Source organism: Pleurodeles waltl, chromosome 4_1 (genome assembly GCF_031143425.1).
Source record: "Pleurodeles waltl isolate 20211129_DDA chromosome 4_1, aPleWal1.hap1.20221129, whole genome shotgun sequence".
Lineage (NCBI taxonomy): Eukaryota > Metazoa > Chordata > Amphibia > Caudata > Salamandridae > Pleurodeles > Pleurodeles waltl.
The window spans coordinates 282,588,183-282,605,270 of record NC_090442.1 but is presented as its reverse complement, the minus strand read 5'-3'; the positions used below and the strand labels follow the sequence as shown (position 1 = coordinate 282,605,270).

Below are 17,088 nucleotides of genomic sequence, written 5' to 3'. Positions count from 1 at the left end.
AGTGTATTACAGCTGCTTAGGCCAGACGTGCAGTGCCTAGACAATGTCTTACACGTCCATAGACTTCATAAACAACTAAACCGTCTATTGCTATGACTTAGACAATGGATTATAATAAAATAATAGTTTATTATAGCTTCCCAGAAATGAATTACAAGTGCCTAGAGTAAACATTATGCGAGTCTTGACGTATTACAGGTGCCAAGACTAAATATTGCATTGCAAGCTCAAACAGAGGGTATGATAAGTTCTTGGGCAGTTTATTACACCCCCGTAGCTGCTTGGAGGCATCTAGAAAGGGTATGGTATGCACAAGGCCAATAAAATAAGCTCCAATAAATAGTGTCATCAGTGACTGGGCCGCACGTAGTAAGCACCTGGCAGTACATTAAAACCAGATACAAGTATATTTCAAGGACCTACATTGCTTTGTACAAACACTTGTACTGGTTCTAGGCAGTGTACTGTTAGCACGTAGGCCTCTTAGTATAGGCACAGTGGGGTCAATTCACAAAGGCATGTTTGAGTATGTGAAGTAGTACTCCTGTACTACTGCTTCAAGTACACATACATGCTCCAACATGTCCAGCTCTCTATTAGTAAAACTGCAAACAGGGTACAGTCCTTTCTGTTAATGCTTCTTGTTAATGGATGTTCCATGAATATTCACTTTTGGATGTTTTGGGGCCAGAGTCTTTTATGTGTATTTCCTCAGGAGTATTACTTCATGCACTCGTAAATGCCTTAGTGAACTGGACTCCTAGTATATAATATGTTAACACCATGTTAGAAGGATTTAAGTGTATAATAATGCCATTACATTATATATTGAGCTCCTAACTCATGGATGAATGTTTGTCTTGACACGGGCATTGAAGCATGTATTTCATTTAGATCTAGGTATACAGCTGTGGGGGCTGAGTGTCATTCAGCTGGTTGTTGCTCCTCTATTCCTCACCACATTACGCGCTCCATTAAGCGCTCTGAAGCTGCTCTTGGTGGGGGTGCTATACCAAAGCACTAAATCCGATAATAAACTGCACGATGCAAACTTTCTTAGGCAGCTCCTTTGTGGGAAAATGCTCTAGTCTAGACTAAATACAGCCAGATTACAATTGTAGAATGTCATATTCTTAAAAACAAAAAAATAATTAATTGCAAATGCTACAGCATGTTTGTATGAATGAATGGCTGAACCGGCCCTCGCAGGTAATGGACCTGACAGCACAGGTGGCAGTAGTGCTGAACTCAGTAATCCCCAGACCTGACAGACAGGAGCACACGTGTATCACACACGTGATACAGACAGAGCAAGGTGTGCTGACCCATCCCAGGTGTGATATATGAGCTCCTTAAGGGCCTAGTATGAGAACCTACACTGTGGATCATGGTCACCTATAGGGTCCTAGGCAGTTTTTAAAAGCTCCAAGAGACTGTGTCCTAAATTCCTCGATGGCATATTGTAAACTCATTGACCGGATATAATAAACCCCCACAGACCTTGAGATGCACAGACTGTGCATTGTAAGTGCATTTCTGGCAATTATAAGCACCGAAATAATGTGTCCTCAGATCCAGGACAGTGCACTGGTCCGATGTAAACAACGTATTACAAGATCCTACTCAGCACACACTAAACCCCGATGATGTGTTGTAAGCGCAGATAGCACCTATAAAGCACATTTTCAATGTGGTATCAAATCCCACCGTGCGCTCTATGGGCCTTACACTGTGCGGTGACATCATGGACAGCTAAGTGCACCTGGGGACTGAACTATAAGATAATTCTTTATAACCCTCAGGAGTGTGTTATAAGATCGTTAATAGTGTTCTGTACAAGCCTAGACTGCGCATTGTGACATCATTAACAGTGAACCAATCACTTCTAGGCAGTGTATTAAAATATCCTTGACCATGGGCTATAGGGACCTAGAGGTTACGTTATAGGATCCGTGACAGGGTACAATACGTGACAATACGTTGTGTGATATAAATCCCGATGCACTGTCACAGAAGCTCCTAGGCAGTCAAGCTGATATACAATAGTGTATCTCACTTACGGCTAAAAGTGAATTATGAGTTTCTATGTATTCTAGTGTTCTAGTACTCTTGTGACCTTTCCCCTCTGATATCATTTGGCTTTACACCCATCAGGCTAAACTGTTGACCATTTCATTTTTCATTGGCGTCATTTCAGCTCATAGACGTGTTGCATGTAGAAGACAAGCCGTTCAATAGTCTCGCTAATGTTCACTTTGCAGCCATCGCGCCCATTTCTTAACTGGCCCAAATGCGAGGTGATCTGGACGTTGATGGGATGCTGTAGCCACAGATGGGCTCTGGAGGAGTCATACAGACAGTGTAAAATGCATGCTACTGAGGACCGCCATCCCACTGCAGCACTAACCCCTCTGTTTCTGTGTCCCCCTCCCACAGTATGTGGAGCCCCTGAGATGCACCATTAACCTCACGGATTGGAGCGTGTCCAGCCAGTCTTTTGATGTCAAATGGAGCAGTGTGGGCCATCCCTGTAACTTCACCCTGATCTACACCTCTGACAGCTCCTGGGACAGCTCCTGCCTCCCAGTCCAGACAAGCAACCAGTCCTACGAGTGCAGGCAAACCGGCCTAGAGGCCGGGACCGTGTATAATCTGAGCATCGTGTCGCTCTTGGACGGCGAGGTGAAGAACCTCTCCCTGGAAACAGGTAAGAGCTGTGCGGTGGGTGTGACGGTCTTGGAGCTGCTTCTTTCGCTATGGATGAACTGTTCTCTTGTCTGTGCTGCGTGATAAGGCTGTGCTGCAGCCCAGTCGCGTCAGTCAGTGAGATGAAGCTAGTCCCAAGGCCTGCTGTGGACACGTCAAGGATTGCATGGTCTGACGCTTGGGGCTGCATTGCTGCTCCATTTACTCAGACGTCTTAATAACACAAATGTGGATTTCAGGTTATACACTGTAGGTGGTGTTATACAATACCTGTTGGGTCAACAATGTGTAATGTGATCAGTTATCACAATTTGATTGGAAGTGTTAGAATCTCTTTTTTAGACTAGACCATGGAGAAATCTGTTTTGTTGAGTAGCGTGGCCCCAGTATTTATGTTACATTTAGATTCAACATGAAATGTAAGAAGTTCCACATTGTGACGCGATGAAGTGTCACCAACTCCGTACATTTATGGGTGATCTAGAGTGTGTGAATGTTCTTACTATCTCAACTTTGAATTCTGAGCACCAGGATTAATGAAGAACTTGGCTCACAGTTGTTAAGCACCCTGAATTCAATTTCTATACTAGTGGGAACCTCATGGGCTCACTAGGTCACAAAGAGCTGTATTATTCTGACATAATGGCCATGAGTCACTCAAAATTTGTGAAGGTTATATATTCTAAGACAATCTTTTCTGTGTGAAACAGAGTAACTCTATTTTCACATGATAGACACAAGGCTCAATTTTCTGATGATACAGTCTAGCACAGTAATGATTCATTTGAGCAAAGTAATAGGGATCTTGAAGCAAAATGCTAATACAATTTAGCACAGTGACTATAGATCTGTGACAGTGCTACACTGTGCACAGTGATGGTCATAGTATTGCACAATGATGACACATTCTGGAACAGTGATGGTAAACTCAAGCACAATAAGGATACGATTGAGCATAGTAAGTAGGATCTTCTGTCAATGTGCTGACACATTCTGGCATAGTCATAATACAGACTGGCACAGTGATGATTCCTCTGGCCACTTGATGGGCATAGTATGGATCAGGGTTAATACATTCCGGCACAATGTTTGAGGTGTTCTGGTATGGCAATGTGTTATTGGGCGGTGACAGTACCTTTGGGAAGTGAGAACAATATTCTACAGCGTTCTAGTATAACCTGGCAGTGTGAGAGAAATATGTAGGCACAGTGATTTTTCAATCTGGAACAATGACGAAAATATTTTGGATAGGTGGTGATACAGTTTCAAATAGTGATTTGAATTCACCAGACAAATTAAGTTTGAGTGCAACAATGACCTTTCCACAATTATTTGTGCTAAAACGTGGGCGGAAGATGACCTATTTCTCTATCAAATGGTGTCAGTCTAAACTCTACTGCCAGGCATGGGTAAAATAGAGGACTATGGCTGCTTTAGTACACTTCTGGGAGTGTTTTCAACAGGCGCAGAGTTTTGAGAGGGAGCACTCACTAAGCACAGAAATCAAAGAAAGACTATCTTTTTTTTTATATAACATGAGCATATAGTACAGGGAATATTCTGAAACACATTTATTTAAAATTAATAAGACATCAGAAACTTCATGAATGAAAATTAGTGCCATATTATGCCTCAGTCCCATATATGCCAGACTATTTATTAGAGTTCAGTGTTATTTGTGGGTTAAAGAAGTGATTCACACCTCAATTAATAGGATATGGATCACATGAACATATTAAATGTGTGAAACACTGGCTTTTGGGAAAGGGCAACATATATTTATTTTGTTTGATATTGCATTATCAGAATATACCTGCTTGAAGCAACCTGTGGTGAAGCAGAAGCGCACAAAAGTAAAGGTTTAATACTAGCCCTCCATCAGGGGCCTAAGGCTCCTCCAGGGATTCTTGCCTCTTTCTTTGTATAGTTTGTGTATTTTGGCCTAACAAAACTGGAGATGCTGGAAGATGTTGGAATAAACAAGCACATTGGGATATTCTCATGAGGTAAAGATCTTAACGTCTAGATAAAATTTGATAATAACACAGTAAAAAGTAATTACTTAGATACTTTAAACAGTTTGAAGGTAAACATAGCATGAGTCAGAATAAAAATAGACTAAACCAGACCAACAGGGTTATGCCACTGGAACATTGTACTATGCATTATTAACGGAGGCCCAATATAGCTTTAGCATATAAAATATTGTTCTAAATATCCTTACATTTTTCTATCCAGCAAACAATCAGTGTGTAGGCTGAGTCACAAGTGAACCTGTTCATTCTGTGGGTGGAGGTTCAGATTCGTGGAAAAGGTTGGCTTCAATCTTTAACACGTTTTTGGAGCCTAGCTCACTTAATGGGAGGCAACATTTAATGCAAGATCGACAGCTTTGATCCAACTTGATGGACAATTCAGTTATACTTAAAACTGTTTGACCAATATGGTGGGTTCCTGTTAGGTGGTTTTCTGCTCAAAAGCTGTTGGTAATAAAATTCAACCCAGGCTGGCAGAAGGAAACTATAAGTCCTATCCTAAGAGGGTCCATGATGACATAACATTTTTGCACAAGGTCTCAACGTTTAAGAAAATGCTCTGACCATGAGAGATGACTCTAAAGGCAAAACCAGCTAACAGATGTCTCCCAAGCCAACTTCCGCAGCAATCGTAGCACTGAAACTGCCGTGATCACTGACGACATCTGAACCCTCCTCGACCAAGGAGAAACAGCAGCTTTGATCCTCCTCAACCTCTCAGCAGCCTTCGACACAGTATCTCACCACATGCTGATCGAAAGACTCCACCACATCAGAATATAAGGGGACGCACTCAGATGGATCATCTCCTTCATTACCGGAAGAACCCAGAGGATCCACCTCCCATCTTTCGCAGTGTCTCCCAGGGCTCATCCCTCGACCCTGCTCTCTTCAATGCACATATGACCCAACTGGCCAACATCGTCAGAACCCACGGTCTCAACATAATTTTCTATGCAGGTGACACCCAACTCATCCTCTCAGTCACCGACGACCCTTCCACCACCAGAACCAACTTCAACAGATGCACGACAAGTGTCGCTGACTCAATGAAGAACAACTGCCTGCAGCTGAACACAGACAAGATGGGAGTACTGATCTTTGGCAACAGCAGCAACACATGGAATGACTCCTCATGGCCATCAGACCTAGGACCCGCACCCACTCACTCGGACCACGGCAGAAACCTTGGAATCATCATTGACAACAGGCTCACCATGAAATCACAGATCAACGCCTTCCCTCCTCCTGCTTTCTCACTTTGTGCATGCTACATAAGACCTTCATGTGGCTACCCCTACACATGAGACGCACCGTGACACAGGCCCTCATCACCATCTGACTGGACTACGGCAATGCCCTCTATGTAGAAATTTACACACACCTCCTACAGAGACCTCAGACCATACAGAACGCCACAGCCAGACTCATCCTCAGCCTTTTCCGACGAACCCACATCACACACCCATCTCAGGCAACTCCACTAGCTCCCCATACAGAAGAGGTGCCAATTCAAGCCGCTCATCTACCCATACCAGGCTCTACACAACCAAGGACCCACATACATTAACCACCGCAGGACACTCCTTCTCTCACATTGCAGCAAAAACTTGGAACAGCCTCCCCATGCACCTCCGGACCATCACCTCACTTCCAGAATTCCTAAGGGCCCAGAAGACCTGGCTGTTGGATTAAGCCTCCGGGACCTGCAAGCACCTGGATACTCAATCGGGTGATTAGCTGTGCTTTATAAATAATGATTTCCTCTCAGTAGGTCCTCACTGGTTATTCTTTAAGTCAATGTTTGTTTGAAAGTCTCCTGGTTGCAGCTAAGGTCAAAGCATACTCAATGCTTTTTAATCAGCTAGATGCAGACCAAAGTGAAAATATCAGGAACAGATTAAGGCCACTTTTAGAGGGGGTCAGTATTGGAAACCCTCTATAAATTGAAAGTTTTCCCCATGACCCCTCTCTTGCCACCTTATTCGAGAGAAGGGGGATGCTTAGTTTTCAAAAGTGAAACTTCAGTTGGCTCCACCACCACAAAAATCTTGCCATAGAGACCAACTGCCAGTGGACCATCAGCTTTATAGCATTACAATATTCAGAGTGGGATTTGGGCCAGCCCCTTGATCATCAGTACCCTCCTCTTCATTCAGTGCTTTCTTCCCTATTTCCGTGTTTGTACGATCCTGGAGCATAGCTTTGTTACCTCAGTTCTGGCTGGAAGACTTGTATCCTTACACAGTAATGTTTCAGCATTCTATGGGAGCGTCTGACTTTCCCTTTTCTTTCTCCTCTGCTCACAACCCCCCTTGGTCACCCATCCTATGCTCCTTCCTCCCCCCCCACCTAGCGTCAGTATCTATGTTTTTCCTTTTTTTAAATGGTGCGTGGGCGAGAGGCTGGCAGCTGCACACTGCTGCTGGTTCACTCACTGCCTTATACATTGTTCTTTACATCTCTCCTTCCCACACCTACCATTTTTATTCTTTTATTAAACATTTTTTCAAGGGAGATACACTGCTGCCTGGCTGCCCATTTCTTGTGCCATCAAGTTTTGCTTAGGGCCCAGCAGCTTGCACTGCTTTCTGACTTTTCTCTTTTTCCTTGTGCATAAATTACTTACTTTTTAAATTTACGGTTGCACAATGGCCACCCACACTTTGGAATAGTTAATTAAAAATAAATTTGAAGTAAAAAGATGGCCCTGCTTGTGCATACACAAGTATGGTGGTCATCTTGTAATAATTTTTCTTAAAGCAATAGGCAAATCTTTAAAAAAATGCTGACATGAGTGAGTACGCATATGCTGCAGCCATCCATGAAGGATTTATACACACAAAGAAAAATATGGGGCAGTAACAGGATGGACTTCCAGGATCCTTGGCGCCTTAGGAACACCACCTACATCAAAATGTTGGTCATCAATGATGCCCAAGTGTACTCAATTAACCAAAATGGAAAAAGGGAAACCCAATAACCCCTAGTTTATGTAGGGATTTTCTATAAGAAACTAAAGTACAAACAAGAGGATTATTTAGCATGCAATACATAATCACTTATTCCCGAAAAATCAGAGAATGGATTGTGTCAGCCACACATCGGAAACAATCATGATTGAACAATGCATTCATATAAATGAAAATAATGAACCAGAAGAAGGCATACATATAAAAACGTGTTTAATAAAAAATAAAAAAATTATCATCAATGTTGTGGTTACCTAATCTAGCAAACAATACATGTCAAAATCAAGGGTCAATTGAATGCCCGTTGAAGAAGTATGTGCCAGTTAAATCTTGTACACAAGAGTTATTAAATAAATTATTCATGAGGGATTTATGCAATTTGTGGATAACTGAAAATTTGATTTGTAGAGTAAATAAAAAGTGGAGCACACATCAACATTTCGTTCTGAGATTTAATTAATAATTTAAACCATTTTTAGAACAAATTGCATAGGGCAAGCTTGTTGACTCCATCTTTACTTACCAGATCTGTGCGATTCAATTGCTGAGGAAAAATGTATTGTGTGGATTGATAAAGCCAGTATGAAAATATATAATTTTGGATTTAAGCCTATTCTCTGTAAATACCTGTGATCTGTAAGGAAATGAATCATGAAGGAGGCCACTGTGAGAACATTATGGAGCACCTGGAAATTTAGGTAGGACTCATACACACTGCCTTACAATGATGACATTCAATCCTCTCAATTAGAAGCCAGTAGACCAAAATTTGCAATACCGCATCATCATCAATAAAACCATTCACACCATTATTATTTAACATATAATAAGACAACTAGTCCTGGTAATCATTCAGTACTTGGGCAGAAAAATCACTCAGTACTGACCTGCTTTCCAGATCTACTCAGCTATCCAAGTAGTATCTAACTCCACATTTGACTGGGTAACAATGCAGAACAACATATGCCTGAAACATACAACAGTGGATGAAGATGAGCTGCATTTGCCCAAATGGCTAGACAAGATTTCTGGTATTTGACTGCACAAAGGTGGCCAGATGTAGTATAGACTGTAACTCATTAATCATTAAAAATAACTTGAGATGTTTTATGATCCAGAGCTCTTCATTATTAGACACATTTCAGACGCTGTTGCATCTACCATCTCATAATGTTATGAAAGACGATCCCTCTTTGACACATAGATCACCAGGGCCTGTGCACTCGCTCACCTATATTACTACACCATAATACATGTCATCACTTCTAAAAAGATATTCAGAAACTCCCCATATCGCACAAATAGGCAGCCATGTTTTGCATAAACCTAAGGCGATCAGCCTACGTTATTTCAGCCCTGGAAGGGCTGCTCTAGTTTCAAATGGTACAGATAATAAAACTTAAACAACATTTTCAAAGCATCGGGGTCACAGCCCTAAATAGTAAAAGAAGCAGCCACCTAAATATACCCTTAGCTGCAATTGTAGGTCAGGCAAAGTGACCTTTATCACTGAGGAAGAGATCTCCAATAGGAAGGAGAGAAATTTCTAGATTGTCTGACCGACAGGACCTTCAAGCATATTAAAGCTAAAAATAAGAATTTTTCAAATTCAGTTACCCTTTAGTCCTTGGATAAAACTATGTGCCGCATTAGATCTCTGTGTTGAAATGTTCATTCATTACTCAGTTGGTTAGCACTTTTGATATGTCAGTGGCCTGACCAGTCTAGTTTTTCCACACAAGGACAACAGAGCTTATGAAGGCTTTCTTTGAAAATCCCCTTCTTAGTGCTTCTTGATTCACAATGTAGTTTGCTTTGTCTGAGAAATACCAGCTAAAAGACTGTCAGTGTTGAATTAAAGTGCCTAAAACATTTGTGCCACAGCCAATAGTTTTTAAAGCCTACGGGTATGTGTTGATCTAATCTATTATTAAAGAAGAGGTGTATTCTCCTATCACCCCTGGTGTTGTGAAGATGCAAAGGTTAGGATCTGGAGCATAATTGTGGCAAATATGAAACAACATGCTTGCCTTAACCCCACCCATTCTTTAGATATATCTTCTATGCTCAGGGATTTACAACCATAACACAAAATCTTTACAAATCAAAAATATTACTTATTTTTTCAAATATTTTATAAAAACTTAAAACTCATTTGCTGACTGAAGAATGACATACATGTTACAGTAAGTTTCATGTAAATAATCATAAAAAATAGCCACAATCACACATATATTACCATCCATATTGACTTGATAGTTCTTGCAATTAATTGAATTCTGTTCATAATAATGCATGTATCTCTTGTGAGAGAATGTTTCATCAAATAGTTCTACAGAGCGATAACAGTAATGGTGTTACTGGTTGACACAACACAGTGTTTCTGTGACAAAGATATTATTACATGCACCTTCTTTCAGACAAGAACAAAAATGTAATTCAGTAATCTTAGTACAGTTTCTCTAAGCATCCCTTGGGTGAAAATCTACAAATCAATATGAAATAAAATATATATGCACAATGATATTACAGTAATCGTTTTTGTGCAAAAAGAAACAAAGATTTTATGCATGATTTCATGGGCAATAATCATGATCCATTGGTAATTTGGACCAAACTTTCTACAATTATAGATAAATCTGAGGCTACTGTAAAAATATGTTCTGGGGCCCCATGCTTGTACGATCATCTATATTATTTTCTGATCTTTCAATTTATTTAAGCATTACGGGAATACTACTGCCTTCCCAAATACATACATGTATTATATATTATCTATTTCTGCTACCAAGATCTCTTTTCTATTGTTACATATTTATAAGTGGGAACGAAATTAAATCATATCAAGTCAATGTCTCAGTATTTACCTTCTCAAATCTCTTTTTAACTTTAGTAATGTATTCTCTTTGCTTGTAAAAATAAGGGTTTCTTAATTCTAGCCTACTGAAATTATTGTTATTATTGATTACACACGTATACATATGTGTGTGTGTGTGTATATATATATGTATATATACATATAAATGTATATCTCATTCAAATGCAATGCTAAATCACTTACCATTCTTATTTAACACAGTTAAAATGTTTACAATACTTCCTCTTTTATTAGTGTCTGAGAGCACCTAAAAAATAAGAGATAACCAATCACATTTAGTCTTAAATAAAATAAGTGAAATAATAGCCATACATTTGTTTTTTTCTACATATTTGGTATAGACAATTGATTACTTATTACTTACAAATTGTTAATCAGACAACTTGTCATTCTTACATGTTTCTCACCCGCTGTCCAATTTTTTCTAATCAGCTATACGAATCTCAATTTTTTGGGAGAGTCTTGTACTAGATAAACCCTTCCCTTTCCTATTTACTATAGTTCTGCAACATCACATATAAATAGCTAGGCTTTCCTGTTGCTAGTTTTTATTTATTTTAAATTCTGGTGGAGCTTTTCACTGTTTTTAATTTTTTTCAAAATTTATAAAAGTCATTGGTTAGCACTGTTCACCTTTTCTTCTGCAGACAATCACAGGATGGTGTTTTTGTACATTGTATAAAGACTTTTTCATTCATTCTTATAGTCAATCATTCTTTCCATCTTTCCTCCTACTAACTTCAATCTTGGTATTCTTTCCTTACCTTTCATCTTCTAAGTAACTCTTCATTAGTTCTCTCATCTACCTGCCTGTCCAATGTGGGAGTGCCTAAACCTCTCTGTGCTGCTGTATGAAGAAGCAGAAATGGTAGTAAAAAAAACTTCATATCCTGCAGGATGCCTTGAGTCATTTGCCTGTGCAGTTCACACCATGAATGAAATTTATTTTACATTGTTGGACCATGTCTTTGACATGTTCTGTTTATTTAAAAGCTAGCACATATCAAGTATGTTCACTTTAATTTAAAAGTAGTGCTGAAACTGTCTTTGTCAGGCATGTAAGAGAGTCGCACACAGCACTTTACCTATATGTTTTACGTAGTGCGCTGTTGTTGACCTTCTGGGAAACAAACACATTTCAATATGTTTCTATTAAATGTGGCTACAGTTGTTTGTGCAGGTGATGTTACCAAGTGTCAACCCTTGTTTTAGCATCATAAATTCCGAGCTTCATATTGACACATAGGCAGTAGGAAATAAAATTTAACATGGTGATTCTGGGGCTTTATCATAAACACTTCTCTCATCAATGCATAGGCTTCGGAAGGGCCTATTCACTTGTTTTGGCTAAAACTGTGCTGTCTGCAACACATGCTAGGAATCAAAGCTCAGTGGTTGCCTCTTCATGCTTCTCAGTTGAAATGTATACAGGTGATACCCGAAGTTATATAATTTCCGAGTTAATCTATGCACCAAATGCAGCACAGTTAAACCAAACAGGCACCTTGAGCCTAAGTATAGGCACTGAAGTTCATTGGCACTGAAGATATTCATTTAACCCCTAATCCTTCTGTATGATGGCGTGCCGTTCTTATAGGCATGCTTTCTAAACTATCACAAAGCAAACCTAAAAGCAAGAGAGTAGGTGCAGTGTTTTATGGTGAGACAGTGTGCTACATACTGCACTATTGTGCCCCTGACGAATTGTGTAGTGTCTGATGCTGTCCATGTGTAGGGTAGAGACATGTTGTGCTGCAATAGGGTTTGTAACCAATCCGCCTTCTGTCTCCTGGCCCTCTGGTTAATGTGGTCTTAGTATGACAGAATATTTTTGGGTGAGGCATGCTCTGCATATTATGATTTAAAAATCTGTACTGTCACTGATTAGGTGGGTGTTCCTATTATCTATGCTACTTTTCTAGTTCCCATTGCCCAACCTGTTTCCGCACCTCTTTCAACTAACCTGCCTTCAGGGTTCATTTTACTATGTTTAGGTAGGCCCATAGTACATATCAATTCTATGTGCACTGTGTACTGCTGGAAGCACATGCTCAGGCTTCTCTTATTGCAGGTGGTCAAATGGAATGTGTTTTCTTGCTTGTTAGTTTACATTTTATAACAAATGTAAATGCATTGTTTAATATGTAAACAATCTAGATTGATAATTGCTCTATCGGTCCTCACCATGCACTTGTATGTTTAATGAGGAATTACTTTACACAGTGCTTTTCCTTTATGTCTCCTACATATAGACAAGCTAGAATAAAGGCACAAGCTCTTCCCATACTTGCCCCCTTCTTCTGGAGATATAGTTCATCTTGGCATAAGAAGATGTCACTTTTCAGCTCTATTTCTGTACACTGTATTTTAAACTCTGCACCGAAACATTTAGGTGGTGCCTCTTTCTGAAGAACCTCACTAATTACTGCCAAGGTATCATCTTAAGGTATGTTCGTGTATAGAGTCTTGATTTAGCGTTACCAAAATCGCCTCTTCACCATTAAAATTGATACATTAGTGTTTCTGAAATCATGTCTTTAATATAAGATCCTTGTTTACTCACCAAAGGTCTTAAAAGTTATTCAACATATTTATTAGGAGGTTTCATAGCCATAATCAAGCTAGGCACTGTTGGTCTCATAAGTTATTGATAGATGGCTGGTACTGATCCCATTTTAAGTGTCAGGAAGGTCTTTCGGACTCCTAAAATGGGATTCTTAATGGTTACTAGTATTGTATCAGGAAAAGGGGCATTGTAGACTTCCCTTCCAAATTAGGAACTTGTATCTTATGTATGAATGTTTTGTGACCAAATACAGTTGCAAAACATTGACAATGTTCTCACAACTCAAATGAGGTGGTAACCTATTAACAAAATGGAAGGGGCGCTGCTTTGTCAACCGCACTATTTGGGGGGTACTGTTTTTTCTCTGAATTGTGGAGTAAGAGGTGTCAAAGAACATAACAAACTCCCCCTGTTCTCAGATTCCCATTTGTTCCCTTATTTGATTTAAATTGGCTGTTAATGGGTTGCCATTCCTCATAATAATCCCCCATCAGATACAGATGTCTTTTATGTAGACGGTATCCACTAATACATCTCATACATTACTGTCATGCATGTGGGGGAATGGCATTCGTGCAGGCCTTTGCAGCTGATGAGTCAATAATCAACATATGCAGAAATGTAGACTGCCCTCTTGATGGAGGTTTGGGCCCCACTTAACAAGCAGAATGTGCTGACATATTTTTACAGGAAATAAGTCCTTAGTATCCTTACAGTGTTCTTCTAAGTTAAAGTGTGCAATATTACCATCCATCCACAAAAGGAAGGGCTTGCACTGCCGAGCAGTGACATTGAAATCCCCCAGGGAATGGTTTTAATTTGAATCAATCCCATTTTTTCATACAAAAGCATTTGTGATATCATGGTAGAAGGTGATTTCAAACCCATCTCACTATATTTGTGGTTTTATTTTCAAATGTTAATGTCAGACACTAGCTCACCAATCTTCATGTTATCACGTCTCAAACTCACTACAAGATAAACAAATTGTCCTAGGATCATTTAAACCTGAATATTGACAAAGTTGATCATTTATCACTAAACTTACACATGCAAGACAGGAGTCATTCTTCCTCATGTGTCTCGAACATTCCACATTACCAAAGTTTACTAGTAGATCTTATAATCTTCTAAACATTCTTCAACACAATATATTAACTTGATCTTGCCCACCAGAAGCCTCAGTCATGTGTAACTTCTTAGAAGCGATGACACCTTTGATTAAAGATAATATTTCCTTAAGTGAGGCAATTTTCAGCAAACCAGTCTCTCTTAATTGTTTTGCTGTAGCAGTTCCCTATAAGCTGACCCCACATACATACTGGTACGTAATCCCTTTGAATTTGCAAACTGAAGCAAGAATCCTTCACTGAGGCCAATTATATATCCATCTATGGTCTCAGTTGTGTTTTTATTGTATAGTGAAAATTCTATGTCATTACACAACAGTGCTTGCTTCCTCCTGAAGGTATTTTTCTCAATGCTTCACAGCTTTGATGTTTTCATTCAACATTCCAAACTTAGTAAAATCCAGTTACAATGCAGAAAAGTGACCAAAGAGGTTCTGCCCTTTAGTACCAAATGAATGGAACAAGAGGGAGTCTTCCTCTCTGAAATAAGATCTTTCTCTTCGAATGAAATAAGATAAATTCTCAAATGTTCTCTGAGTAGTTACTCCAGGATACTGTAGAATGATGTAAAGTGGAACTCCATTCTCCATTGAGGCAATGATATCTGCTCATATACCTGAAAACATCAATTGTGAAAAACAAACCAATTGATATTTGAACTTAAATAGAGAGTATGTGTCTTCCTCAGAAATAATAACGAATTGTGTTAAAACTGCAGTGACTAAATATGTCACAAACATTCATACGTGGTTAGTAGGAATTTGCACACAGAGTGCCCAGGGTATTTTTCCACCACAAAATCAAAATCAGCTAGAAAAAGGCTAAACATACATCTCATGAAATATCTTTCCCAATAATATACCGCTGGCTCTCTGCCACAGAATGTCCGGATGTCGTGAATTGCATTTACCAAAGCGAAACGAGAATTCCAAACTTGTCTTGTGGCCTTCTGCAGTGTAACTGCAGCGCACTGTGATGTCAGGCAAGGTACTTCCTATGGTACCACAGCCTGGGGTCCCCAGGAACATAACAAACACTTTATGATGCTCGCTTGGACCTACCTGGTGACGTCGAGTTCAAGCTAGGTTACACCTGAAGGCCTACCAAGGACGTATGCAGTGAGCCTCCTTTGCTAGTGTAGAAGCAGATATGCTAATTAAGAGAATTATTAATGATGTATATGTGTTTACTAATGAGAAATGCGTAGAGAAATTAAACATAGAGAAAAATAATGTGCACGTTTGAAAATGTGCCCTCGGGAGTGATCACCATGTGTAGTAATAGAACTGAACCTTTATGAAATAATTAAAATATATGAGAAAAATTTAATGATATGTCATAATGAGATGTATAACTTACGTTTTGCATTAATTTGTAGTGCTAAGTTAGCCAAACTAAAGGCCTAGTTTTTCTAGGCCTCGCACACTGAGAGCAGAAAACAATAACCTCATTTGCAAAGAAGCGGCTACGAAATAGCCTTGACCCGCTCGATGTTAAAGTTGCTTAGCTAGAATTTTCTGCAAAGTACCGGCGGACAGGAGATGATAAAGACAATTTGATACAATTATGTGTAGCGTAGGCTAAATGTACTTTCCCAGGACTTGAACAATGAAGGCACTGACTGAAGAGGAATATGCAACAATTTCGATACCTGAAGAGCCAGATGATGAGAACATCGTAAAGTGGACCAATCCACATCTTGAGAATGAACTGATATGGAAATTAGTAGATTTGGTAAACAAATATTATGGGTTAAAGTTATATATGCTAACTGACTACCCAATTAGAAATTAGGGGGGTGGACTGGAAGACCTTAATAAAAGATCATGACAAGGGGCTGAAATTTCAGATGTGAGGGGAGAATTGATGACGTCAGGAGACGCTGTCAGAGGTGCTGATATTGGGCTCATACACTGTGAGCCTGAGCCGTGGCTGACTAATTGATGACCTGAAGACAAAGACTTACTTGTTGCTGATCCGTCCTGGGTAGGGAGCTATGAAAATGTTACAAACTATTTTTATGCCTTTTCTTCTAGGTACCAACTGCGCTGATTATAGAAATTCTCCTTAGATAGATTTTTTCCAAATTAATGTTTTCTCTAAAAGGTTTTTGCCATGAAGACCCACATGATGATGCTAATCTTGGTTAGGTAGGCTGTTGAGGGTGACGCTGACAGTGACAAATGACTGACAAACGTATTTGCTGAACTTCGCTATTAATGCTGGTATTCTTAGTTTATGAAATTGCATTGTCACATATTTCCTTCAAGTGATGATGTTTCTATTAATTAATTAATATATTGAGTGGATTGAATAAAGTTTGAACTAACGGATGACATAGAATTGTAATCAATAGGGAAATACATTTTTTTAACTCATTCCTGAGTTGTGGTTATTCATGAGTAGATGGTTTTAAACTGTTTTCCATAGAATGTTTCTTGATTATTGATGTTAAATATCGATTCAGTAGTCACTGCATGACTAGGATACTCCATGCAATTCAAAAAGTTCATCGGCCTATACGCGTCCCCTTGTAAATTTACTTACTAAGGACCAGGCGTGCTTGCACTGGTAAGGTGAGCGGGTGGGTCTACAGCAGCTACAGCTCTCACGGCAAGCGGTCATTGGTTAGCTTGCTGCCGTCCAGTCTCAGGTCCATCGCTTCCTGGAATGTCGCCAAAATGGGCGTAACATACAGAAGCAGAGAGTGACCAGCTATAAGGTTACATCAAAAAGGCAATTGGAATGCAAATGGAAAGGCTTATTCCACGGTTTTCTTCTTTACTTCCATGCTAAGCCA

The 17,088-nt window shown here is 39.5% G+C and overlaps 1 protein-coding gene across 3 annotated transcripts in view; it reads left to right on the top strand.

Annotated features, from left to right (window-relative positions):
* PTPRB (protein tyrosine phosphatase receptor type B) overlaps positions 1-17,088 on the top strand; it is a 335,571-nt gene that overhangs the window by 130,803 nt on the left and 187,680 nt on the right. For all 3 annotated transcript variants that reach the window (XM_069228335.1, XM_069228338.1, XM_069228337.1), the window contains one exon: positions 2,437-2,707. In XM_069228335.1, coding sequence (XP_069084436.1) covers positions 2,437-2,707 — 271 coding nt within the window. The remainder of the gene's footprint in view (positions 1-2,436; positions 2,708-17,088) is intronic.